This window comes from Electrona antarctica (assembly GCF_951216825.1).
Source record: "Electrona antarctica genome assembly, chromosome: 1".
NCBI classification, from domain to species: Eukaryota; Metazoa; Chordata; class Actinopteri; order Myctophiformes; family Myctophidae; genus Electrona; species Electrona antarctica.
The window spans coordinates 11,076,999-11,103,843 of record NC_136806.1 but is presented as its reverse complement, the minus strand read 5'-3'; the positions used below and the strand labels follow the sequence as shown (position 1 = coordinate 11,103,843).

Below are 26,845 nucleotides of genomic sequence, written 5' to 3'. Positions count from 1 at the left end.
CTAAATCCTCCAGTTTTCTGAAATAATTTATTTCAAAAATAGCAGACCTACAAGCTCGTAGCGCGCCACTCGGTGGCGCGCTATGAGCTTGTAGATCTGCTATTTTTCAATAGCTAAATTATAACATGTTTAAAACACAAAGGGGTTCCCGCCCAAAATGTGTTAAATGTGAATTGAACGCTGCTGTCTTTTAATCGCACAGAATTCTGAATGTTTTGTTTATAGTTGCATTACTAGCAATAAACTGTGGTTACATTAGTATACACTTACACTGTCTTTAGATATAACTACCTACAGTATGTGACTTGGGGACACTGAAGCATGCTTTGAATGTTGTGACTTATTGTGCCTATAAGTTTAACAGTGCACATGTGAATGAATGTACCATTTCTGTCCCCTCTGACCTTTTGTATTCAGTCACCGTTTCAAACTGTATACTCTACTGTACTCTATATTTTATACTGTGTGAAATTAAATGCTATTCAATGATATGTGCCTGCTCATTTGGATGTAGATCGTATGCGTCTTTCCTTGTGCAAGCGTGGTATGAAGTAGTGCTGCTTCAGCACGATTCTTGCGCAAATGTGAATCTCGATTTTTCCTCCTATCCACAAGAATTGAGATCACGATTCTCACACAATTCACTTTTTTTTTTCATGAAAATATTTGTCTTTAATTTGTATTTACTACATTAAAAATGTGGCACCTGGAGCCCGCCAACTACTGTGGCTTTATACAGACAACACCAAAGCTTGACTTAAACTCTCTCTTGTAGCAAAAACATGAGTAAATAAATTGGACAGCCAACTAGTGCTGCACCATTCACAAAATGAGATTAGATCTGGTATGAAGTGTATAGGCCTACACTGTAGGCCTATAGACACTTCATACCAGATCTAGATCTACAGTATAGTATGACTAGATTAACTATAAACACACACTGGATGTCACTGAAAAAGTATCTGTCCTGATAAACACGTCAATAGAGATCACACGTTACAGCCCAGCCTAGGGGGGCCGAACTGCAACACAAAAATCAACTAGAACTGCACTGTCGAGTGCCAACTTGCACATTGCAAGTAGGCCATAAATGCAGAACGCGCAAGTTGAAATTAAATACTAGTACTAAAACAACAAATAAAGAAATCTAAATATAAAATACAATTGTTTTGTTTAAAACGGTAAAGATATCAATATTTAAAGTATCTTTTACTTATTTGTCTCTTGAAGTAACTTCTGAAAACCTCCTGAACGATATTAAATAATTAAATGTTATGCTTTTATAAACGTTTGTAATTCTTTATAAACTATTCTGAAACGTTGATTGATTACGTCATTCTATCTTTCAATCTATCTTTCAAAATCATTTGATGGGTAAAATTAATCTTTTTAGTTGTTGTGCTATGTATGACCTAGTTGTGTGCGTTAAATGGTTTGGGTGAGTATGTATGTTTCATCTGAAACTAGCAACTTGCGAGATACACACATCCTAATACTGTCCAATATTAGATAGGGAGAAATGATGACAGGCAGTTGCTGCTGTCAAAATATGATCCCCCAGTAAAAAAAAACGTCTTTGAAATACACTTTGCTTTCTATAGGGTAAGATTTGGGGCCCTAAAGATGATTACAAAATGAATATCAACATCTTTATACTGTCCAATAATTAGATAGGGAGTTTATGAATTATTGAGTTGAGGAGTTTTAGAATTATGACAGGCAGTTGATGCTGTCATAATATGCCATGTCAAAGGGGTCACTCCACATACAGTAACTATGGTAACAGGCCTAAGTTCTTGCATTGTGTAAAAATGGAACAACTATGAGGCATATGGTGGCAAGGTATTGTAATTTGTAACTGAAGTATACTTTCATATTATTTCATAAATTAACCACCGTTTGCTGCTAATTCACATCTATATATAGAAAATATAGTGCAAGCTTCACACTTTTCCTTTTTAAATTAACTTCATAAGCACTCTGTGTGTGTGCGTGTGCGTGTGTGTGTGTGAGTGAGAGAGCAGAAAATACCGAACAAATGAAACTCGTTGGGAAAGATTAGCACTGCTGCCCTGAAGAGATTCAGGGCAGAGGTATTAAGAGATAATTGGAGAGAGACATGACTGGTCAAATCTCAGGAATGGAAAGAGCAACAAAACAGATGGTGTAGGCAGGGTTTTATAATCTGTCAAATGTACCCCTTTAATGATAAAACCCTCTGGGCTAGTCAAAGGGCGTAACCTCATAAAAATGTGCTTAAATTATGATGAATAGTAAAATTGCCACCCATCTTCACAAACCCACACCTCTTCATGGAATAGATAGTTGGTGATGATGTAACAAAACAGTGTTGTGTAGTGATGGAAAGTTACCTCTGATTCTGGACTGACGTCAATGTCATACCGCCTACTAGCCCGTCTCCGGACCCCCCGGGTTGAGCTCCTTTGGACCTACCACGTAGGGTCCGGTCTCGCCGGATTCAAGCGACATGGGATGCAATCTGATTTCCCCTGACTTAGCCCTGTGCTGCGGTGTGGGTGTCACGCTGACATATTCCAAACGAAGCATATGAACGCTATAGGAGACAACGAACCATCTGACCCCCCCCGCGAACGGCTCAGAAGCCGTTAAGTATTTTTAATGTTTGTACGACCGCTTTGGCAGCTCTGAAATTCTCTCTTCGGTCCCTCCTTGTTGACATCTCGGTTGGCTAGCTGCGCCTACGGTTGGCTAGCTGCGCCTACGAGGCGCGTAGGGAGGCGCTGCTAGCCAACCGAGATGCTGGAGGCGGTACAATGGGATGTCAACAAGAGAGAATTTCAGAGCTGCCAAAACGGTCGTACAAACATTAAAAATACTTAACGGCTTCTGTGCCGTTCGGGGGGGGGGTGAGAGGGTTCGTTGTATCCTATAGCGTCCATATGCTTCTTTTGGAATATGTCAGCGTGACACCCACACCGCAGCACTGGGGTAAGTCAGGGGAAATCAGATTGCATCCCATGTCGCTTGAATCCGGTGAGAAGGAACCCTACATAAAGTCATCAAAATGTCAGAAACTTTAACGTAGGGTTCCGAAAGGAGCTAACCGCCTACATATCAAACCAGTATGTACTTGTTTGACAGAAGTAATTTATTTGGAGCCATTGCCCTCTATTCAATATCCAGGTCCCTTACCTGTTACTATTATAAGTAGAATTCAGTCAGATAACTGAATTCGAATAGATTGAACAAATATGTATTATAGAATGAGAATACAAGTGCTCATATATAATATGCGCATATATAATATTTTATCTTGGCATTCAGCTCTGCTACATTTTTTCCCTGCTCGGCACAAATTATACAACCATCATTAAACATTAAGAGCATGGAGATAAAACACCCCCCCCACCCCCCACCATGCAGAAATAGCAGAGCCCACCGGTGGTGCTGGGGTGGGCGGTGGGAGCAAACAGTGCATAACAACCAACCAGGAACCATATGCAGAAGTAACGCAGGAAGAATGCAATCTCAGGTGAGCTTATAAATAGTTAAATACCCCGTCCGATTGGTCAGCTGACGTCAGCGTATGACAAGTGGGTCACTGGGTCTTAATTGCATAATGACACTGTATGCACCCACATAGTAATAAAGTGTGAGCGTATTAACCCCTCGAGTATACCGACATCCATCATTAATGGGATGTCAGGCGCTGTCATATCAGACCCCTCTCACAGGTCACAGCACTGAACACTGAACCAACCATGATGATGCCCCCCCCCCCCCCCCCCCCCCCCCCCCCCCACACACACACACACACACACACACACACACACACACACACACACACACACACACAGCGATGCTGGAATGAGTTCCTTAACCAACACAAAACTGTAGCAGTTGAAAACCATAAACACATTCAGCAGCAAAAACAAAAAAAACAATTTCACTGACCATTGGCGTCTTTGGATTGAACCTGCATGTAGATCTTGAATCTTCTTCTCTCTGGTCTGGTGTTTGTTTGACTGAATGTCTTCAGGTGCTCCTAACGAGCAGCAGCTCTGGGAACTCTGGGAAGTGTAGTTATTTGAGGTGTAATGTTGACCATATACTAACTGTACCTGTATGGCTGTAGATACTTGGCAATAATTCTCCATTCCTGAGTTTTGACTCAACAGTTTCCAAGCACATACGCTCCAATGTATTTAATAAAATGTAGGCTCTACAGGGACACCTCCATTGCAGTGTTAATTTAAGTTCAGGATTGTAACCAAATGGATGTTCCATTTTGTACCTCTGTGTTACAAAAAACACCCAAGTCGGCTCGGTTCAAATATATTTTGCATAATTCCTGCTACTATATGTTCCCCCCTTTTCTGCGTCCCTGCGATCAGTTCAGTTGTAGCTGCAGGAATGAATCAATGAAACCAAACACTACAGCCAAATGATGGAAGACAAACTCGCTGTACCGCTCTGTTGTGAGACGAAGAGAGAGCTGAGCCAGAAGGTAAAGCTCTCTGTCTACCGAGCAATCTTTGTTCCTACTCTCTCACCTATGGTCATGAAGTGTACGTGGGTCATGACCGAAAGAATGAAGTTGCGAATACAAGCAGCCGAAATGAGTTTTCTCCGACGGGTGGCTGGCATCTCCCTTAGAGATAGGGTGAGAAGTTCAGTCACGCGAGAGAGACTGAGTAGAGTCGCTGCTTCTTCACCTGGAAAGGAGCCAGCTTAGGTGGTTCGGGCATCTGGTTAGGATGCCTCTCGAGCGGCTCCCTAGGGAGGTCCTCGAGGCAAGTCCCACCAAGGAGGAGACCAGGGATATTCGTAGGATATTTGTGCTGATATTTGTTTTCGAGATATGCTGCAAACAAGATCTGGTCACATACAGTAGGCCTACATACCGGTACATGCATATACACGCACGCACGCACGCACGCACGCAGACAGACAGACAGACAGACAGACAGACAGACCGAGGTATAGCTCCCGGATTCAGAGGTATAACAACGTATAGGTTTCACCAGGTCTAAATGGGTCAGATCAGTATCCACATGACTCAGACTGACCATAATCTTATCATATTTGTTTTATCTTTATTATCAATACAACAGTCAATACAATACAAAAAACATGAGTAGATAAATAGTATTCAAAAAATGCTATTAAAATAGTTTCCTTCACATTGTACGTTAAGTGCAGGAGCAAAAAAAAAAGAAACACAACACTAAAAACAGTTGAAATTGAAAAATGAGGCTATTGTGGTACAGGTGTGACCAGTATACAGTAGGTCTCTCTTTCCCCTGACATCATTTATTCCTGCAAGAGGCATTAAGAGGGCACACCTTGAGGGTGCACGTAGGTGTAACATAATACTGACCTCACTCGGTCTTACACATATTCACATGAACACACCAAAGTCATTCGGGGCAACCTATAAGGAATATCAATATTGAAATATTGTCAATATTGCAATTCACAAATTATTGTTAAGTTCCCGCTAGGGGTGCATATGACCTACTGAAATTCAGAACGCGTGCCCATTCGGAGCGGGCCACTTCTGGAGAACCGCTCATCCAATCCACACTCAACACTGCGCTTCCCTCTATACTGCCTCCCCCTGGCCAACCCGGGTCGCCTGATGGAGGGGAAAGGAACCGGTTGGAATAACATGTTCCTTCCACGTGCTACAGTACGTCCAACTGGGGAAACTCCCCCGTCAGGTGAAAAAAAAGCGGCTTGCCTTGGACTCCTCATGCATTGAAGGAATCATGAGGTCAGATGCTCTCCCCATGTTGGCAGAGGGAGTGAAGTGCCCAGGATTACATTAGATGATTGACACTGGGTGTAAGGCCTCACTCAGACCTTCACTGCATTGCTGTATGCTTGTTGGATGAATGTTGTGTAGTGTCATGGCCGCCCCAATGCATTTCCAATGGAAGTCACATGGTTTGTAGTCCACATTTTGGACTACAAGCTGTTGTATAGCTTTCGGCTGTGTTTCGACTGCGCCCCTCCCCCTCATACAACACAAATGTTGTGTCAAACCATGTGACTCCCATTGGAAATGCATTGGGGCGGCCATGACACTACACAACATTCATCCAACAAGCATACAGCAATGCAGTAAAGGTCTGAGTGAGGCCAAAGAGATTAAAACAACCTAAAAATGCGTTTCTTTGGGTCCTCACTCAGTAATATACCCGCCAACGGCGCCAAATGTAAAGTTGATCGGATGAGCGGTTCCTGAGAAAGGACAGACAGACTGACAGACAAAGAGACAGACAGAGATTCCTGGAATTTATAGATTATTATTATTATTATGTAATTTTGTCAGAAGTAGACATCTGACATCATGAAATTCCAAGTGTTTTGTTATTGGTTCTTACAGCAAAGAAAGAAAATAAAACACTGCACCTTGTGACACCTTCAAATCACACTGCCTGAAATGGTTGGGAAAACATATGGGCAGTTTATTCAGGGACTTTTGAACATTAGACAAACATTATTTAATAATGATAATAAATATTTATTTTGCCTAATATTCTTGTTTCAACCATTTCAGGCAATATACAAATCAACAATGATCTAGCTTTGTATTTACTTGATTACAAATGCAAGTAATTAATATGACATAAAACAAGATAGTGTCTTAATTTGATCCCATTTGGGGAAGATGTGCTCCTCCTTCATGTAGTGTTTAATTTATACCCGTGTGATTGAAAATATCACCTATTCTCACCACACGACACCGTGCGATGAACACCAAATATAAACAGGCTTATAGTCAGTGGTGGAAAAAGTATTCAATTGTTTTACTTAAGCAAAAGTATCAATGTAGAACTACTCCGTTACAAGTAAAAGTCCAGAATTCAAAATGTACTTGAGTAAAAGTACAAAGGTATTGGCATCAAAATGTATAGGCTACTTAAAGTACCAAAAGTAGAAAGTAGGCTACTCATTATGCAGAATGTCCCATTGTACAAGTTCAAAATATATATCAAAAAATACATTTTAAAAATATCCGATCTACAAGCTCACAATGTGTCGCATCGCGACACATTGTGAGCTTGTAGATCGGCTATTTTCAAATGGGCGAATGTAGGGCTGAATTGGTTACTGTATGTTTTGTAATAATAATAATGAAAATCAATTAATTAATTAAGTAACTAGTAACTATAGTTTTCAAATAAATGTAGTGGAGTAAAAGTACAATATTTGGATCTGAGAGTAGAAGTAAAAAGAATAAGAAATTGGAAATACTCAAGTAAAGTACAAATACCTCTAAAATTGTACTTAAGTACAGTACTTACAGTGAATGTACTTAGTTACTTTCCACCACTGCTTATGGTAAGCCATGCGAGGCACATTTTGTCAGACAATAATAATACCACAACAATACAATACTGCAACACTAAAATATCTCGCATGCATCTTGAAATAGATTAATACAAAATAACACTCAAACATACTGAACTGTACATGAAGATAATGGCTAAAAGCACCTTGAAATGTAGCCCCTTTTGGGACGCTCGGCTACCTTTTGAATTTTGGACGGCGGTACCTTTAGGGTCCCTTGTAGGTTATTCCACTCTCCATAGGACGCAGCTTTACCTACTGTCTGTTCACAGAGACCCGCGGGGTCGCTTGAGCGTTGATGAGATGTTTCAACGATGCATCCAACAGCAGTAGGAGACAGCAGAAACGTGTGCGAAGTCGCGTTAATCGGCGTTGCCGTTACGTTTTTTCTTTTTTTTGAGGTTTTGGCTTCTCTGAAATTCTCTCTTACTCACTTCCCATGTCCCGCCTCCCAGGACACAACAGCATTAAGAACATCCTGCATGTACGCAGTTGGCCAATCAGAGGCAGTATAACTAGGACGTGCAGCTAGCCAGTCGCGGTGCGGGAGGCGGGACATGGGAAGTGAGGAAGAGAGAATTTCAGAGAAGCCAAAACTTAAAAACAAAAACATTAAAATACTTAACGGCAACTCCGATTAGCGCCGCTTCGCACACGTTTCCGCTGTCTCCTACTACTGTTGGATGCATCGTTGAAACATCTCATCAACGCTCAAGCGACCCCGCGGGTCTCTGTGAACAGTCAGACAGTAGGTAAAGCTGCGTCCTATGGAGAGTGGAATAACCTACAAGGGACCCTAAAGGTACCGCCGTCCAAAATTCAGAAAAGGTAGCCGAGGGTCCCGAAAGTGGCTACTTGAAATGATGCGTTCAGTGTTATTAGAAAAGTCCATTGAGATAAATAGTAATCATATCACAATGTTCGCTACAGTAGTTTAACGACTGTTTCTCATGAAAAGCATTAAATGCATTAAATGCTTTTTCCGCATTATAGTTTACAGTAAAAAGAAATAATATATGCTGCTTCAGAACACGGCAGATAACGATTTTATCGTGCTACAAATTAAGGGAATTTATAATACTGAGTGGTATCACTATAACAGTTGATTGTCTCTCGAAAGTTTCCAGAAATGTCTGAATTATTATTATTTTTTAATATCATTCAAAGGCACTTCTGTGAAATTATTTGTTTAGTAAGTAACAGAGCACATTTACTTGTACTGCACTCATTTCTGAATTTAGAAAATATCATAATTTCAATACAGCAATGCTTTGTTATTAAAAACACTATACTATAATTTTCTACTATAGTAGAAAAAGCAGTAATTTGTACTTTTGAATACAATAAGTATTTTTTTTAAAAGCATGCACTTCTGAATACTTAATTATTATTTTTAGCAAATACTACAGCACATTAACTCAAATACCAATTTCACAACGCAACTAATATTGGACTGTATCGCTGAAAACAGACAATCTACAAGCTCACGCAATCTGCGAGCTTGTACATCCGCTATTTTCTCCACTAAAGTTTCCCTCCAGAATATGAACGCTGGGGGTTTAATGGATAAGTGGTTAAGCGCCGCGCGGTTCAGTACACTGCTTCTCATTGGCCACCCCATGGACCTGTGTGAGTGAGCTGTCTTCTCATTGGCCCAGGACGATGATGTCAGCCACCCCGTGGACCTGTGTGAGCTGTTTACAGTCCAGAGACGCCACCAGTTTCCTGGACCCGGGCTGGGTGGGGACGAAGTGCTCCGTCAACGTCACCGTGGCGTGCCCTGCGACGTCACTGAGAGAGACAAACACGGGTTAACATCAATTCAATTCAATTCAATTCAATTCAATTCAATTCAATTCAATTCAATTCAATTCAATTCAATTCAATTCAATTCAATTCAATTCAATTCAATTCAAAGGAGCTTTATTGGCATAAGAAAACATACGTTTACATTGCCAAAGCAAGTGTCAAAATACAATAAAAACAGTAATTCCTGAGCATAAATAAAACGAATAACCCCGTGAGCGTGCACGTGTACCGCGGATTATCATGTACACTATCATGTTTCTACAATGAGAGGCCTATGGATGCCAGAAAGCTAACCGAGGCAAAAAAAAAGAAGGTAAATTAAGTATTTTTTAAATAATTTTTAATCAAATCTCGTGTTTCTCGTTGATGGCCCAGGTGGCCTTAATACCTTTCCACAAGAGATCTCGAGGAAAGCACGAATTGGGTTAAAAAGCTAAGGTGACACGGATGTATTCCAGGTATTAATGGGTTAATGAAGATGTATTCAACACAAATTCAGGAGTAGAGAGACCACCCTCTGCTTATCTCCCTGTTCTCAACTGCCTCCCTAGAATCCGCCACCACACCTGGCTTCACTCATTCGCCCTGTTCATAATCACCCCTATCTGTTCTCCACTCACCACCACAGCCAATCCTCGTTGCAATAATCCCTTACAGTATAAATAAAACCTGTGCTCACTCAACCGACTTGTTCGTTCTGCTTCGGGTCCTCCTCCTCCGACCCAACCAACCGCCTCCTCCATTCTAATTTCTCGCTCTTCTTCCTTCCGTCTCTATTTCTCTAGGAATCCAGGCTGGGCAGTGACGGAGCAGAGACGACCGACCGCTCCCCGAGTAAAGCAACAATGACCGCATGGATTAAAGCAAAACAAATTATCTCACGACTGAAAAACAATTGTCAGGCCAAGTGCCGAAGTCCTGTTGTGGAACAGCATGAAAGGAGCCCCTCCCCCAACACACTAGCGATGTGTTTCATAAATATTTAATTTAGTATATTATATTTTGTTTTCTTTGCTTTTAGGAAATATCTGAGGTCATTTAGGATTTCTGGAAGATTTAACATGCATTCTATTGCTAGTTTGACCACTTTAAATACTCTTTAACCTTAAAAATAACGAATAACCGGAAATATGCTATCTTATAAGCTGTGTCGTGTTGACGTGTTGTAAGTTTATAGACAGCCTATTTTCTGTGCATGACATGCTTCCATAGAAGACATGATGACTTCTATCATGGAATCTAAATGACTGAAATCAGTCGTGGCGACTGAGAACTTCATAAATCCATGTGACCATCAGCTCCTGAGACTAGGCTACGCGCCCAACCTCATCCCGTTTCACATTCGTCTCATTTGCATTTCAATCCATCGTTAAACAAACCGTAGAGGTCTCGTGTCTTTCTAGTGAATTAGTATTTAATGCGATTAATGTCCTTTCATTAAGAATGTCTTACCCAACGATGACTTCGTGGCCTGTCTGCAGACCCAGTCCCTCCACCCTGAACACCACGCTTCTCAACGTTCTGGGCAGAGGGTTGGTGAAGGTGATCTTAGCTGCCATCTCCTTGCCCACCACAGCATCTCCCAAAGGCTGAAACGCACGCACGCACATACACACACACACGCGCACACGCGCGCACACACACACACCAATGAACCTGTGTACTGTGGAAGGGACAGCATACCGTAGCATTCTTGCAATGCATATTTAACACACAAGTGTTTTACTCAAGGGGTCATTGAGGGGGGGGGGGGGGGGGGGGGTGTCATGGACATGGAAACATTAACGAATCACTGCTATGATGAAGAAGTGTCTCAGTTGATGTCTCACCTTGATGTTGAGGTCGGGCGTGCGCAGTCTGAAGGTGGTCTGGTTGGCCAGGACCTGCTGGGTCTCTGTGACCCGTCCAGACAGGGTCAGCATCAGGGCGGCCTGGTCCACCAAGTGGTCCTGGTACTGTTGGACCGGGAGCACCCAGTCCATGGTCTTCTCTGTGGAGGTAGGAGAGGATAAATATACCTTTAGTTAATCTGACCAGGAGCCTTTGCAACACTGCTAGCTAGAAGAAGAGTATTACTATCTTGGAAGTCGCCAAATCCACCCTCTCACTCAATCTGGCTCAATGATGTGATGTACTTCTTAAGCAGAGAAAAAATAAAATTCTCTCTCAGAGGAACCGTCGAAGGCTTCATTAAGGCATGGAGACCCTTTAAATACTTCAATATTCGTACCTCCCTGGATTAGACTGCTCGGTGTGACCCAAATATAGCGGACTGTGGACTTCAGAATTAACAGACAGTGCCTCTCTTACAAGTGTACAATACTCTTGACTGTGACCCATGATGTGACCTGGCTGTGTCGTTACGTTTTTACTTTTATTTTTATTTTTTATTGTCCTGTTTGTCCTTGTTTCGTTGGGGGGGTGTACGTTGTTTGTTGATGTTTGTGATGATTTTAAAAAGAAAAAGAAAAATGGGTGACTATGTGCAAAGATTTTCTTATCAGATGTACTGCTTGGCTGTCCCCAATAAAAAACTATATATATATATAAAAAAATATATATATAAATAAAACAGTTTAAATACCTTTAGTTAATCCATTAATACTGTTGGCAGCACCCATGCAGTCCACGGCCTGAAAAACCTGCTTAATGAGATTTTGTTTTGTTCATCTCTCTCAGGAAGGGGTGGAAAGTAACTAAGTACTGCATATGTACTTAAGTAAAAATGTTGAGGTATTTCTACTTTCACTTCTACGCCACTACATATCGGATCCAAATATATGCAGGTGTAAGACCTGTTGTGTTTGTATGGTGTGTTATAGGTTAGGTATAACTGTGCCAAAATGCCGTTTTCTATGCTTTTCGGGTGTATTGTGGGGGGTTTGACCCCCCCAAACAATTATAATGAGGGACACTTCTTGGGCCGCGCCCCTCATTATAATTTCTGGGAGCTCTTGCAAGAACTCCAAGCCACTTTCACCACTGAATACTTATGTAGTTTTTACCCAAGTACATTTTGAATTCTGGACTTTTACTTGGTAACAGAGTATTTCTACAGTGTATTGATACTTTTACTGGGCGGGAACCCTTTTTGGTGCATTATGTTATACTTTAGCTATTGAAAAATAGCAGATCTACAAGCTCATAGCGTGGCACCGAGTGCCGCGCTACGAGCTTGTAGATCTGCTATTTTTTTGAAAAATCAAGAAAATGTGGTGTAAATCTCATATATATTCTAGAATATTCTAGAATATAATATTCTTTCACAGTGAACGTTGAACTCAAATCTTTGCTTCTGGGGGGGGTCCCTGGAACAACATATTTTCAGATGGGGTCGGCGGCCAATTACATATTATTTTTGGGGTCCTCCTTGACATGAAAATGTTTGAGAACGACTGACATAGAAACATATATAGGGTTTTTCAGAAAACCGTCAGGATTTAGAAGGCATTTGTAGAACCGTCCTCAGGTCCAGTGGTACAAGTACTTTTACTTAAGTACTGTACTTAAGTACAATTTTGAGGTATTTGTACTTCAATTGAGTATTTCCAATTACATTTTCAATTCCGTACTTTTACTTGTAACGAAGTAGTTACATTAAATTGCAGTATTGGTACTTTTACTTAAGTAAAACAATTGAGTACTTTTTTACACCACTGCTCGGGTCTATAAACAGGTTTTAAGTAAAAAGAAACACTGAACCTTCATTGGGCAGCAGGTCCACAGTCATCTGCTCCTTCTTCACGGTGCCCTTCAGCACGCCGGTGTAGTACATGACCGCCACCTGGCTGTGCAGCGTGGCCCTGCGGGCCTCCGAGCTCAGGTTCTTCACCAGGATGCTGAGGTGGGCGTCGGCGCCCATCTGCGGGCCCTCGCCCTCCATCTTCACCTCCACGCTCACGTCCTCCGCCATGGGGGAGGAGTAGGTGTCCGGCTTGCTGCCGTAGCGGCTGGCCGTCTCCACCGCGATGCGCTCCTCTTCGGAACCTGATGAAGATGATCATGTACATTATGTAACCCATTCTGGGCGGGAACCCCTTTCGGTGTTTTAACCATTATTTTAAACTTTATCTATTGAAAAATAGCAGATCTACAAGCTCGTAGCGCGGCACCGAGTGCCGCGCTACAAGCTTGTAGGTCTGCCATTTTTGAAAAATCGTGAAAATGTGGCGCAAATTTCATGCAAGGCACCAACCTGCTCAACTAAACGGGAGTCATTAAGGGGTCAGTGTCTTGCTCAAGGACACTTCGACACTAACTCTGCGGGAGCCCGGGATCGAACGGCTTGGGAATGGCTGCTCTACCCCTGAGCCACTGCCGGCCCACATGAGTATCTATATACACATGTGTATATAGATATGTATTTAGCCTCTGAGAGCTGACTTTGTGTGATCTCACTGGTCCTAATAGCCTGCTTTATGATCTTTGTAGAAAATGTTTAAGACACCCTTCCTCTTCTCATGGTCGAAATCCAAAGCTGTTTTGTTTTTGTCCCCCTCAGCAATATTGTAAATACTTTCGTTTCTTGATTGTTGTTTTTTTTTGTCGTCTTTTTCTTTTGTCTGTCTTTTTCTTTTGTCTGCCCACTCTTTCTTCTTTTTCTCCTTCTGAAATGTACACTCTGAAGCGATATTGCCCTTTGCCCCTGTTAAGTGTTGACCTGATGCCATATGTAGTCCTGAAGAAAACAAGGACACAGAGACACTGGAGATGGAGTCACTTGGAGGGGGGAGGGAGGGAAGAGGGGTGAAAAACAAAATCCTGGGAACTGCACTTGTGTCCTATGTATGCATAGAAATGCTGTTTTTGTACTGCTTTTTCCAAATAAAATAAATATTATATAAAAAGATATGTATTTAGATCTTTTTGACATGCTTATTTTATGTTTTCTCTCTGCTCTCCTTTTCCCTGCCCCCAAACTCTTCTTTTTCTTCTTCCCCCTTTCATAATGGAGCGGTTAAGGTACATTTAAAAAATAATTTCTGATTCTGACAGGAGAGATATGAGGATGGGAAGATGGGGGAGGAGGAGAGGGAATGTATGGACAGACAGACAGGCAGAAGAATGAAGCCTCATACTTCATTCATCTTACAATCCCCCTAGCCCTAGGCTAGTATAAATTCATCTTAAGGAGATAGCCAGACAGTAGGTTAGCAACATCAAGCGATCTAATGCGAGTCACGGGTTAGAATTTTAAGTTATGTGCTCATGTTTTATTCCCTATTGCCAGAGGAATGCAGTCCACTCCTTCAGCAACAAGTCATGATTTGTGAGACACCAGAGCGCTATACCTTCCCTCTCCTTCCAACCAAAGCAAAACTGTGAGAAATATTTTGACATGAGAATGAGAGCAGGTGAGCACGACGATGCACTCCATCAATAAATAAGTTACATAAATAAATAAAAATCACACCCGTGTGAACTGAGTGGTGCAACTCCCCCCCCCCTCTCTCTCTCTCATTAGCAGGCAACAGTGCAGCACTATCGCTCTCTCTCTGTTTCTGGCCCAACAGCGCCACTTTTGAGTGGTGTAAACCACTCCTACGACTGGCTTTGTTAGTTTACGTGTCTGTCTGTCTGTGCTCAAAAAATGAGCATGGTTGCTACGGTCACCCAGTTCACCCGGGTGTGATTTCATTACGTCAGACATTACGTCAGACCACAGCTGATCAGGCTATATAAGACCTTACACCACTCAGTTCACACGGGTGTGATGTTTTCCCCTACTGGTACTCATAGCCACACACTGGTACTCAATAGTCACACACATAGGTTAACTAACACGGACATTGCTGTTCCTTGGAGTGGTTGCACAACTCCAAAATTACATAAAGGGGGGAATTGGAGTGCATTGCAAGTACAGTATCTGTTTTGTGTTGTTGTTGTTTTACAAATTGTGCCGTGCAGAACAAAGACAAATGCTGGCTGCGTTGTTCCTGTAAGTTTGCTGGCTATCAGGCTTCAGTTTTCTACTTGACAAGATCCGAAAACCGTTGCTGCATGTCGGGCAGAAACCTTATATGTGACCAGGTCTAGCAAAATGGTCCTCATCTCGCCTATAATGAAAAGGCAGAAAATCTAAAATAAACTTGATTTTTTTTTTTGTGATTTTCGTTTTTTTTTTTCATATTAACACAGCTTGAATGTTGAAGAAAGTTTTCATTCCAACAGATTATTGATTTGGGCAAATTAAATGTATACATTTATAAGTCAAAGTAGGCTAGCCAGCTCTAGGTGTTGAAATGTTGTGAACATTCAAAGGGGATTTTCTCAGCTTTGGGTAAAACGGCACAATCATTTTGAAAATGGTCATATCTCCTTCAAATATTTTCCAATTTCATTGAATGATACATCATATGAAAGCTTACATTCTGTACTTTAATAATCTGTAAAAAACTGAAACATTACTCTGGTCGAGATGAGGCTATTTGCCAGACCCGGTCACATATCTCTATTTCAACATCTTTTGTATTTATTTTGTGAATTAATGCCCTACTCCGTCAGACTACAGTGTCAAACAAAAGTAGCAAAAATGGCCAATCTACAATCTCACGAGTCACGACCCGTCGCAACGTGGCACGTTGTGAGTCTTTTTGAGTTTCTGAGATGGTACTTTGCCGGTGTCATATTGTACCTTCAGAGCAAGGTTATAATAGTTAACTAAAACTAACTAAAAAACGAAAACTAGAATTAAAAAAAACATTTTAGTTAACTGAAACTAAATAAAAACTAAAAATAAATTAAAAACGATAACTAAACTGTATTGTGTGTTCACAAAACTAACTGAAATTATAGAAAAAATACCCTTAGTTATAGTTTTAGTTTTGATAGTTTTAGTTATAGTTTTTTAGTTTAAAAAACTAAAACTAAACTATAACTAAACTAAAACTAAACTAAAACTAAGCATTTCACCAAAATAAAAACTAAATAAAAACTAGCAAACCCGCTCTAAAAACTAACTAAAACTAACTGAATTAGGAAAAAAAAGCCAAAACTAACTAAAACTAAACTATAATGAACTGAGTGGTGTAAGGTCTTATATAGACTGATCAGCTGTGGTCTGACGTAATGTCTGACGTAATGAAATCACACCCGTGTGAACTGGGTGACCATAGCCACCATGCTCATTTTTCATGCACAGACAGACAGACACGTAAACTAACAAAGCCAGTCGTAGGAGTGGTTTACACCACTCAAAAACCAAAACTATTATAACCTTGCTTCAGAGTGCTTATAGAGGTGGGTGATGTCAGCCCTCTCGTCAGACCCCACAGCCTGATGTTGTGTCATAATGTTACCTTCAGAGTGCTTGTAGAGGTGGGTGATGTCAGCCCACTCGTCAGACCCCACAGCCTTGCTGATGTTGTGTCATAATGTTACCTTCAGAGTGCTTGTAGAGGTGGGTGATGTCAGCCCTCTCGTCAGACCCCACAGCCTGATGTTGTCATAATGTTACCTTCAGAGTGCTTGTAGAGGTGGGTGATGTCAGCCCTCTCGTCAGACCCCACAGCCTTGGTGCTGATGTTGTGTCATAATGTTACCTTCAGAGTGCTTGTAGAGGTGGGTGATGTCAGACCCTACAGCCTGATGTTGTGTCATAATGTTACCTTCAGAGTGCTTGTAGAGGTGGGTGATGTCAGCCCTCTCGTCAGACCCCACAGCCTTGGTGCTGATCTTGTGTCCCACGGCCTTCTTCTCACTGTGGACCTGGCTGAAGGTCCCGTCCAAACTCCTCTGCCAGTAGATCTTGTCACTGTTCACCTGGTGGTGGAGAGAGAGAGAGAGAGAGAGAGAGAGAGAGAGAGAGAGAGAGAGAGAGAGAGAGAGAGAGAGAGACTGACTCAAACAGCGTCATACTCGAATGATGCTATCACACTTACTCAGGACATGTACAGACTGTTGCATAAGAGTTATGCCCCGTCTGGCATTAACCTGACTCCGCCAGATGGGGCAGGAGAGAGTACACTGGGTTCCCCCCCCCCCCCCCCCTCCTGCTCCCATCTGGGAACTCAGCTCCCATCTGGGAGTCAGGTTAGTCTGGCATATGTTGCACGGCAAAACTAGCAGTTTTCTCTTTTCAGGGTGCGACACCGTCAGACGACAAAGTATGAATCAATCTCAAATCCATAACAGTCATCTATTTCCCAAAATGTATTTGAAGAACACACTATAAACATGAATCCTGAATGCGTGTTGAAGTTTTACTGCCTGATTTCACTGGTTAATTTCTAATACAGAAAACGTTTTTTCTTTGATTAATTAACGAGGTAAATCAAAGCGAGCCGAGTTCTCGTCTGAAATAGTGAAGAAAAATAAAGCAATATAATAACAACAATATATATATTTATAGAAAATGCATTCAAATGACAAAATATGTTATATTTAGGGTTGTCCCGATCGGATCGGGTGATCGGAAATCGGCTCCGATCACATGATTTTCAAAAGATCGGAAACGGGGAGAAAATATCGGATTTTTAATTGTAAATCTCAAAGAAAGATGTAGAAGCAAATAAAGCAATAAGATTGTGTTAAAACCGTTGTGTTTATGCTAGTTGTTTTCCTTCTGGTCCCAGTCAGAGATCATCAAACAAAGACTAGTCACACTCAGAGGCGTAAAATACACCTATGATGACAACAAAGGAAATGCAACCCCACTATGTATGATGGCATACCTACAGTACATAGTACTCTCTCTGAATGAGAGAGACTCTCTTTAATAGTTTTAACTTGACTTCACTTCTATAAGCTGTAGAACTGTAGGTAGTACTCTCTCTGAATGAGAGAGACTCTCTTTAAGAGTTTTAACTTGACTTCAGTTCTATAAGCTGTAGAACTGTAGGTAGTACTCTCTCTGAATGAGAGGGACTCTCTTTAAGAGTTTTAACTTGACTTCAGTTCTATAAGCTGTAGAACTGTAGGTAGTACTCTCTCTGAATGAGAGGGACTCTCTTTAAGAGTTTTAACTTGACTTCAGTTCTATAAGCTGTAGAACTGTAGGTAGCACTCTCTCTGAATGAGAGAGACTCTCTTTAAGAGTTTTAACTTGACTTCACTTCTATAAGCTGTAGAACTGTAGGTAGTACTCTCTCTGAATGAGAGAGACTCTCTTTAAGAGTTTTAACTTGACTTCGGTTCTATAAGCTGTAGAACTGTAGGTAGTAAAATAGCTCAAGGCTGTATTGCTGATTACTTAGCTTAGGACCCCCGCAGTGGTGTCCGGTTAGAACTTAAACCAGGATGCTTTGACTTCTGCCTTCTCCCTGAAGCCGACCCTCTATATATTCTCCGACCAGGCTTGTCACGATGACTAAGCCAGTTAGATCTATCCATATATGGTTCTATCCATATATGGTTCTACCATATCTATCGATATCAGCACTAGGTCGGCTCGGGCCCAAATATAGGGATTGTCATACTAAACATGTCATATATCATATAGCCCAACGTCCTAGTCAGAGTTAGTACTCCCTTTAAGAGTTTTAACTTGACTTCAGTTCTATAAGCTGTAGAACTGTATTCACTCTAATTCAGTGCCACCTGGTGGACACCAGTTTTGGCCCTCGTTGCCACCGACGCCCATTATAAATAAAAGAAAGACATTTTAATTCTAGTGTGCATGTCATGTGCATGTCTTCACCTGCACACCAGATTAGAGGAATTTTCAAAATATGAAAAAAAAAGAAAAAGAAAAAAAAGAATATATATAAAAAAAAAGAATTGGGACATAAAGGGGAGGCGTCCAAAGGCGTCCCGTGGCATGGAATGAGTTGTACAACCCCACTGAACGTGCACAGCATACAACAATCACACCACTATACAGGCATATCACATCCCAAACCCTCCATGTATGCCCTCACCTCTGCGAAGACGAAGGGCGTGTCGTGTTTGAGGTAGACCTGGCCGGCGCGGATGGCGTGCACGGACGCGGGGCCGCAGCGGAAGGTGCCCTGGCTGGTCTCCTGGGGCGTGGAGTCCACCGCCTGCCAGCCCCCATGGCCCGGGGGCAGGTCCGGCCGGGCCATCCAGCAGTCGTTCCACACGTGGAAGTTCCTGTGTGTGGAAAATGAATTACTTAATGCTGTGATCTGTGGTTTCAACTCTGGCTCCTAGTGTAGTTTTTGACATTTTTTATGTAATTTTAGTCAGAGGGCAGTATTATGCGTGTCTTAAGTACCAGGTCTTATGACTTAACTTAAGACCTGGAGGCGTGGTCAATGCTGTTTGGCCACTCAGAATAGCCAAATGGCATTGATCACGCCTCCAGGTCTTAAGACACGCATAATACTGCCCATAGTCTTTTTTGACTTAAATTCCATTTAGTTGTAATCACATTTTAGTCACCTAGTTTTAGTCCAGACTAAATATCATACGATGTTAGTCGTCATTTGTCTTTTACTGGGATGTCTGAGATTAAGAAATTCCACAGAAAAGGGAGTTAGAATCTCAGGTACCAGCTTGCCTGATTGAGTCATCATTATTAAGAAATGTGCCCATATAATCATGACATCATGTGTCTGCTCTATACTGTATTGATTGACCTGTACCTTCCTTGAACAGTACCCAACTGTTAAGTCAATCAATCAATCAATCAATCAATCAATCAATCAATCAATCAATCAATCAATCCCGGTGGAAAAGGGGCCTCTGTTGTGTCATTAATAATAATAATAATAATTTATTTATATAGCACCTTTCATGCCATAGAAATGCAGCGCAAAGTGCTTAGGCAGCAAAGAGAAAAACAAGAAGAAAAATATCATTAAAACAAGCAAAAACAGAATAACATTAAGCCAATAAAACAATAGCAAAGAGCATAAAACCGGCAGCAAATACAGAACAATGAGTGCCTGAATAAGAACACAGATGGTATTATTTATAAAAGCTCAACTATATGCAAAAGTGAAAAGGTGGGTTTTGAGCTGTGCTTTAAAGGCGTCTACAGAGGGTGCCTGTCTAAGCTGTAGCGGGACTGTTACAGTCTCCTCAGGGACCTGCTGGGACAGTGGGAAGGCTGGGATGCCAGGTGAATGTTACAGTCTCCTCAGGGACCTGCTGGGACAGTGAGAAGGCTGGGATGCCAGGGGACTGTCACAGTCTCTTCAGGGACCTAGGTGGGACAGTGGAAAGGCTGGGATGCCAGGGGACTGTCACAGTCTCCTCAGGGACCTGCTGGACAGTGGGAAGGCTGGGATGCCAGGGGACTGTTACAGTCTCCTCAGGGACCTAGGGGACAGTGGGAAGGCTGGGATGCCAGGGGACTGTCACAGTCTCCTCAGGGACCTGATGGGACAGTGGGAAGGCTGGGATGCCAGGTGACTGTCACAGTCTCCTCAGGGACCTGGGACAGTGGGAAGGCTGGGATGCCAGGTGACTGTCACAGTCTCCTCAGGGACCTGCTGGGACAGTGGGAAGGCTGGGATGCCAGGGGACTGTCACAGTCTCCTCAGGGACCTGCTGGGACAGTGGGAAGGCTGTCACAGTCCCCTCAGGGACCTGCTGGGACAGTGGGAAGGCTGTCACAGTCCCCTCAGGGACCTGCTGGGACAGTGGGAAGGCTGTCACAGTCCCCTCAGGGACCTGCTGGGACAGTGGGAAGGCTGGGATGCCAGGGGACTGTCACAGTCTCCTCAGGGACCTGAGATGCCAGGTGGATGTAATGAACATTCCCCTCAGAACAGTACCAGCGTGGTTGAAGCTGTTGCAGGATATATGCTGGCAAATGTTGCTCACAGAGACAAGCATATAGCCTTGTGAGAAAATGAGTATAGGCCACAACCGCACCTGGCCCCAATCAACCCTGTGCTATTTACTCACCTTTATTTTAGGCACAGCTATGACTGTGACTTTTACGACTTGTTTAAAAATGGACACTTGTTTGTTCTACATTCCGACGTATACGCTCTTCATGCCCACTATAGCCCACCCCGGTGATCCCCAGTGCAGCTACTGCACGGCGGAATGCATAACAAGATATGAAGTGAAAGGTCCTCAGTAGTACGCATGCATGCCTCGCATGCCCCACCCCAGCCCGGCGGTCAGAACCAGCATACTGTACAATAAACTGGGGGTCCTTGACATGAATCTGAGTCTGATATGGACTGACCACACAGTGTGAATAGTCTGAATACAGCCGGGGGGGAAGTGAGGTGATTGACAGCGTGGTAGATAAAGCTCTCCGTCACATATTTGGAGGACAGCAGGGATTTCAGAGCAGCATCTAAATATGGTCATTTTGGCCTGGATTGACCTGCAGTGGCTGGAATTTCCCCCCGAAAGAAGGAAAGAGAGTGAGTGCCCCCCCCTGGCCTCTATATGAAAGCATAGCAGCAGCATCTTACCAGACAGAGTCGGCGTTGAGGTAGTCGATCGGTTCCATGTTCTCGTCGAAATATACGTCTGTGGTGAGGGACACGTCGGTGTCGTGGGCAGACTGGAAGTTGGTGACACTGCGAGCTGGTATGCCGAGGCACCTGAGCACTGTGGTGCACGTATTAGAGCAAAGAGACAGGAGAAAGAGAAAGAGAAAGTGAACATGAGAATAAATTCAAGTATGCTGCCACTATCTTAGTTGTGTGTTAGTTGTCTTTTTCTTTTATGTAAGTCTTGTGTATTTTGTATTTTTTATTGAAAAATCATTAAAAAAACTTTGATGACAAAAAAAAAGTATGCAGCCACTATCTTAGCTTTTCATCAATTTAACCATTATTTTAAACTTTAGCTGTTGGAAGATAGAGCTTGGAGATCTGCTATTATTTGAAGAATCGTGAAAACGTGTGCAAATATTAGTTTTTCACAGCAAAAATATTTGATTAATATATTGTCCCTGGAACAATATATTTTGAGATGCGGGTCGGGAAAGAGAAAGTGAAAACGAGAAGAGATCGCAGAAGTTGAATAAATTCAATTACTCCCAAATACCTCACTTAAAAATAGGCTTCCAACGTGGAACCTCACGTTATCCTGGTTGAGGGAAGGCGACACATGCGTGTGACAAAAGTGGTATACTGTAGGCATGGCAGGAATGCAGGCCGGGTGTATTTTGGGGGTAGATATGAGCTATGAGCGCTGCTTGCTGCTATCAGGAGGAATGCTATGCGCTGCTAAGGTCAGCTACAGTAGCTGTAGCATGTGATGAGAGGCCATCCCTGGGCAGCCGTTACATTATAGCCTGCAGGCACCGTGAATGAAGCCTTCTGTTGCAGAGAGCAGACACCGCTAATTAGAAGAGCCTGATAGACAGGAGGAGAGAAAGCTCTCTCTCTCTCTCTCTCTGTCAGGGCAATGCTCTCTCTCTCTCTCTCTCTCTGTCAGGGCAATGCTCTCTCTCTCTCTCTCTCTCTCTCTCTCTCTCTCTCTCTGTCAGGGCAATGCTCTCTCTCTCTCTCTCTCTCTGTCAGGGCAATGCTCTCTCTCTCTCTCTCTCTCTCTCTCTCTCTCTCTCTCTCTCTCTGTCAGGGCAATGCTCTCTCTCTCTCTCTCTCTCTCTCTGTCAGGGCAATGCTCTCTCTCTCTCTCTCTCTCTCTCTCTCTGTCAGGGCAATGCTCTCTCTCTCTCTCTCTCTCTCTCTCTCTGTCAGAGCAATGCTCTCTCTCTCTCTCTCTCTCTCTCTCTCTCTCTCTCTCTCTGTCAGGGCAATGCTCTGTTCACATGGCAACTAAACAGAAACATGGCAGGCTAAAAAAAAGGGGAAAAAAGAAAAGAAAAACACTTTCACTGATAACAAGTGCACGCACAAACTCCTGGATGCACGTACATGCATACAGTACCGAGTGCTTGTGCGCGCACACACACACACACACACACCCCTGTATGCATGCATACAGCTCGCGAGTGCTTGTGCACACACACGTGCACACACACACACACACACACACACACACACACACACACACACACGTACACACACACACACACACACACACACACACACACACACACACACACACACACACACACACACACACACACACACACACACACACACACACACACACACACACACACACACACACACACACACACACACACACACACACACACACCCTGAGCCCGTCCATATTTATTCACCTGTAGTGGTGATGCCAGAGAAGACCCAGCACTGTCCGTAGCAGACGGGCGTTCCGTCAGACGAGTGATACTTGCGCAGGATCTCCACGCTGCCGCTCCACGCCGTGGGGGACACCCCGTCGCTGTAGTTCCCTGACCAGTTCCCCACCAGCACGCCGAAGTCATCCTGGGCGTTGATCTGGAGAGATAGATGCGAGAGCGACGATATTTGATTACAATAATATGCATCGTTGTCGTTTCTGAAACAATCACGCAGGGGATCCATCCGATCTCTTATCTCACAGGTCTTTGAGGGGCGCTAGCCCCTCCTATATTCAGCTATAGTGTAGATTCTTGTCCTAACACAAACATTAAATGCCATTGACAATGAATGGAGAATTACGTCATAATTATGTAGACTAAAAATCGGCTATTTTTGTCCTTGACAATATCCTCATATACATCATGAAGATGTATGATGATAAGAGCGCCCCTCACTTCACACAGGTGTGCTTTTTACACTACATTTACTGCAGTGCAGAATAATATGTCTGGATCGTAAGTAAGCCTTGCCGAGCCATGAGGCCCATGAGGGCAGGAGCCTATCTCCTGTTTCTGTAGCGTGAGGCAGCTTGAGTACAAGTACACCCCCTGGACATGATGACGCTGGTATGTTGCAGGGACTTACCCCCCGATCCAACCCTTGATGCTGAGTGCCAAGCAGAGAGGCACTGGGTCCCATTTTTCTTCTTTTTCTACTTTGGTATGACCCGGCCGGGGATTGAACCCAAGGGGCCAGTGAGGCGCTCCAACGTTGAAGCACTGGGCCCTAGTGGTAAGAGGAAGGACTGCAGGCGGACCCGTGCTTTAACACGTAGGACCATCACTCCCTACGTCACCCATAAGTCACCCCGGACCTCAAATTTGAGGTCCGGAGGAGGTACTTCCGGCAGTCTTCCGGGTGCTTCAAAACGCCACTGAGCAACTTCATCGAAATGAATAGCTTGGGGGCGGGGCTAGTGCTCCAGTTCGGTCTCTATCCTTTATATACTCTATGATTGAACCCCAACCTCCCAGTCTCAGGGCGGACACTCTAACCACAAGGCCACTGAGCTGGTCGATCTTGGACGCTTACCATGGCAGATATGACCCTGACCACGTTGACAGGGTCTCCTCGCCCAGACGGAGGAATCTCACTCTTCTCCAGGATGAAAAGACAGGCATCCAGGACCCCTTCGTGGAACTAAGATAAATACTGAAAAGATTACTAAAGTGGTACACACTAATACAGAAAGAACATTCAAATGGTAACTTTTTGATTCTTGAAATTGTGGCGTTGTCAAGTGTTGGACCACATGTCAAACACAGTCAACCTCTGGCGACTACATCAGAGATGTAGTCGAGATGTAGGTTTCGTACTCCATACCTGTCCAAAGTTCCACGTGCGAGCGCCTATCTGTTTCTCTGTGCCGTAGTAGATCCTTCCAATGTCGTTCATCACGTACTCCTTCCTCTCGTCCTTGTCGTCCAGGAACACGGTGTCCTCTAGAAAGACATCCAGACAAGCAGACAGTACAGATCAGAAAGAGACTAGCATGAGACTCCATGCAGAACCGTGCTACAGTACGGTATGTGCTGTACAGGCATGCTGTTCTGTGGTCCACAGCTAGGGCCTGTTTTCAATCAACATTATTATCCCCGATTCCATCACAAAGACCCCAAAGGGAAATGTGTTGCATGTTTATTTCTGTCTGTGTTCACTGCTACCGTACTGTAGGTACAAATTAACCCATTTTGGGCGGGAACCCCTTTTGGTGTTTTAAACGTCTATTGAAAAATAGCAGATCTACAAGCTCATAGCGCGCCACCAAGTGGCGGGCTACGAGCTTGTAGGTCTGCTATTTTTGAAAAATCGTGAAAATGTGGCACAAATCTTTGAATATATATTCTTATCTTTGCTTCTGGGAGAGTCAATGGAACAACATATTTTCAGATGGAGGGTCGGTGGAAAATGACATAGTTTTTGGGATCCTTGACATGAAATATTGAGCACCACTGATATAGAAACATGAGGTTTTTCAGAAAAATGTCATCATTTAGAAGACATTTTTTATATTTCGACGTCAGGTCTAAATGGGTTAATAGCGATGCACGATAAAATATATATATCGAAATCGGCCATAAAAATGCCATATCGTATATCGTATCGGATCGGTCTAAAAAAATTATCCAGATTATTTTCACAGATATTGATGACGCAATAATAATGTGACTGTCTGTCGCTTTTGTTTTGTGTATTTCAAAATGTTTGAAGGCAGCGTAATCCGTATAATATGGGTCAGAATCGGCAGATATGACCCTGCAAATAATCTGAGATCGGATATCGGTCATATAATTTCATAATCGTGCACCCCTACAAATGAATACATTGATACTTTAAAGGTATATTCAGTGATTTGACTTAATTCAAATATCACTTATTTTTTATTTTTTTCTGGATAATCCTCCCTACTATAGAGTGTGCTGACCATATAAGGAGTTCCTCCCTGTCCCCAGTGAGCCCCTGGGGTAAAAAAACCCTAGTTTCAGTTTTGGTGGCGGGTGGCAAAACCTTCATCCAATCAGGATGAGTGGGGCCTTCCTTCAATCATGATCGAGTGGGGGCGGGCCTTGGTGCACATGCTGTTGGCCTGTTGCACTTCCCCCCACTGTAGAGCGTGCATGTGCACATTTTGTTACCGGGGCGGACTGGGTGGTTTTCCAAATCACCCAAATCACTGAATGCTCCTTTAAACACAAACCCCATACTTCTTTGACCGGGATCCGTTATGGGTCTGTATACTTGACCTTGGCCTATTTTCGTGGACTATTTGTCTATTATGACATCATGCCCGGTATTATAGTGATTCATGTGGTTCGCTGTGTTAGTTTGTTGGGGACACTCTGTGACTCTACACCGGGTGGAACCATACGTTCAGTGTGTTCGTTTGTTGGGGACACTCTGTGACTCTACACCGGGTGGAACCATAAGTTCAGTGTGTTCGTTTGTTGGGGACACTCTGTGACTCTACACCGGGTGGAACCATAAGTTCAGTGTGTTCGTTTGTTGGGGACACTCTGTGACTCTACACCGGGTGGAACCATACGTTCGGTGTGTTAGTTTGTTGGGGACACTCTGTGACTCTACACCGGGTGGAACCATAAGTTCGGTGTGTTAGTTTGTTGGGGACACTCTGTGACTCTACACCGGGTGGAACCATAAGTTTGGTGTGTTAGTTTGTTGGGGACACTCTGTGACTCTACACCGGGTGGAACCATAAGTTTGGTGTGTTAGTTTGTTGGGGACACTCTGTGACTCTACACCGGGTGGAACCATAAGTTCGGTGTGTTAGTTTGTTGGGGACACTCTGTGACTCTACACCGGGTGGAACCATAAGTTCGGTGTGTTAGTTTGTTGGGGACACTCTGTGACTCTACACCGGGTGGAACCATAAGTTCGGTGTGTTAGTTTGTTGGGGACACTCTGTGACTCTACACCGGGTGGAACCATAAGTTCGCTGTGTTAGTTTGTTGGGGACACTCTGTGACTCTACACCGGGTGGAACCATAAGTTCGGTGTGTTAGTTTGTTGGGGACACTCTGTGACTC

The 26,845-nt window shown here is 43.2% G+C and overlaps 1 protein-coding gene across 1 annotated transcript in view; it reads right to left on the bottom strand.

The window, feature by feature from the left end:
• Positions 1-7,823: 7,823 nt before the first annotated feature.
• The window catches only part of LOC306913222 (protein-glutamine gamma-glutamyltransferase K-like), a gene marked incomplete at its 5' end in the record, with an annotated part of 31,252 nt that continues 12,230 nt past the window's right edge, over positions 7,824-26,845 (bottom strand). Inside the window, 10 exons of the mRNA XM_079489812.1 lie at positions 7,824-9,132; positions 10,603-10,739; positions 10,980-11,140; positions 12,853-13,137; positions 16,758-16,911; positions 19,008-19,200; positions 21,489-21,627; positions 23,219-23,396; positions 24,333-24,440; positions 24,624-24,742. Of these exons, the coding sequence (XP_079345938.1) occupies positions 8,988-9,132; positions 10,603-10,739; positions 10,980-11,140; positions 12,853-13,137; positions 16,758-16,911; positions 19,008-19,200; positions 21,489-21,627; positions 23,219-23,396; positions 24,333-24,440; positions 24,624-24,742 (1,619 nt within the window). The 3' untranslated portion in view covers positions 7,824-8,987. The remainder of the gene's footprint in view (positions 9,133-10,602; positions 10,740-10,979; positions 11,141-12,852; positions 13,138-16,757; positions 16,912-19,007; positions 19,201-21,488; positions 21,628-23,218; positions 23,397-24,332; positions 24,441-24,623; positions 24,743-26,845) is intronic.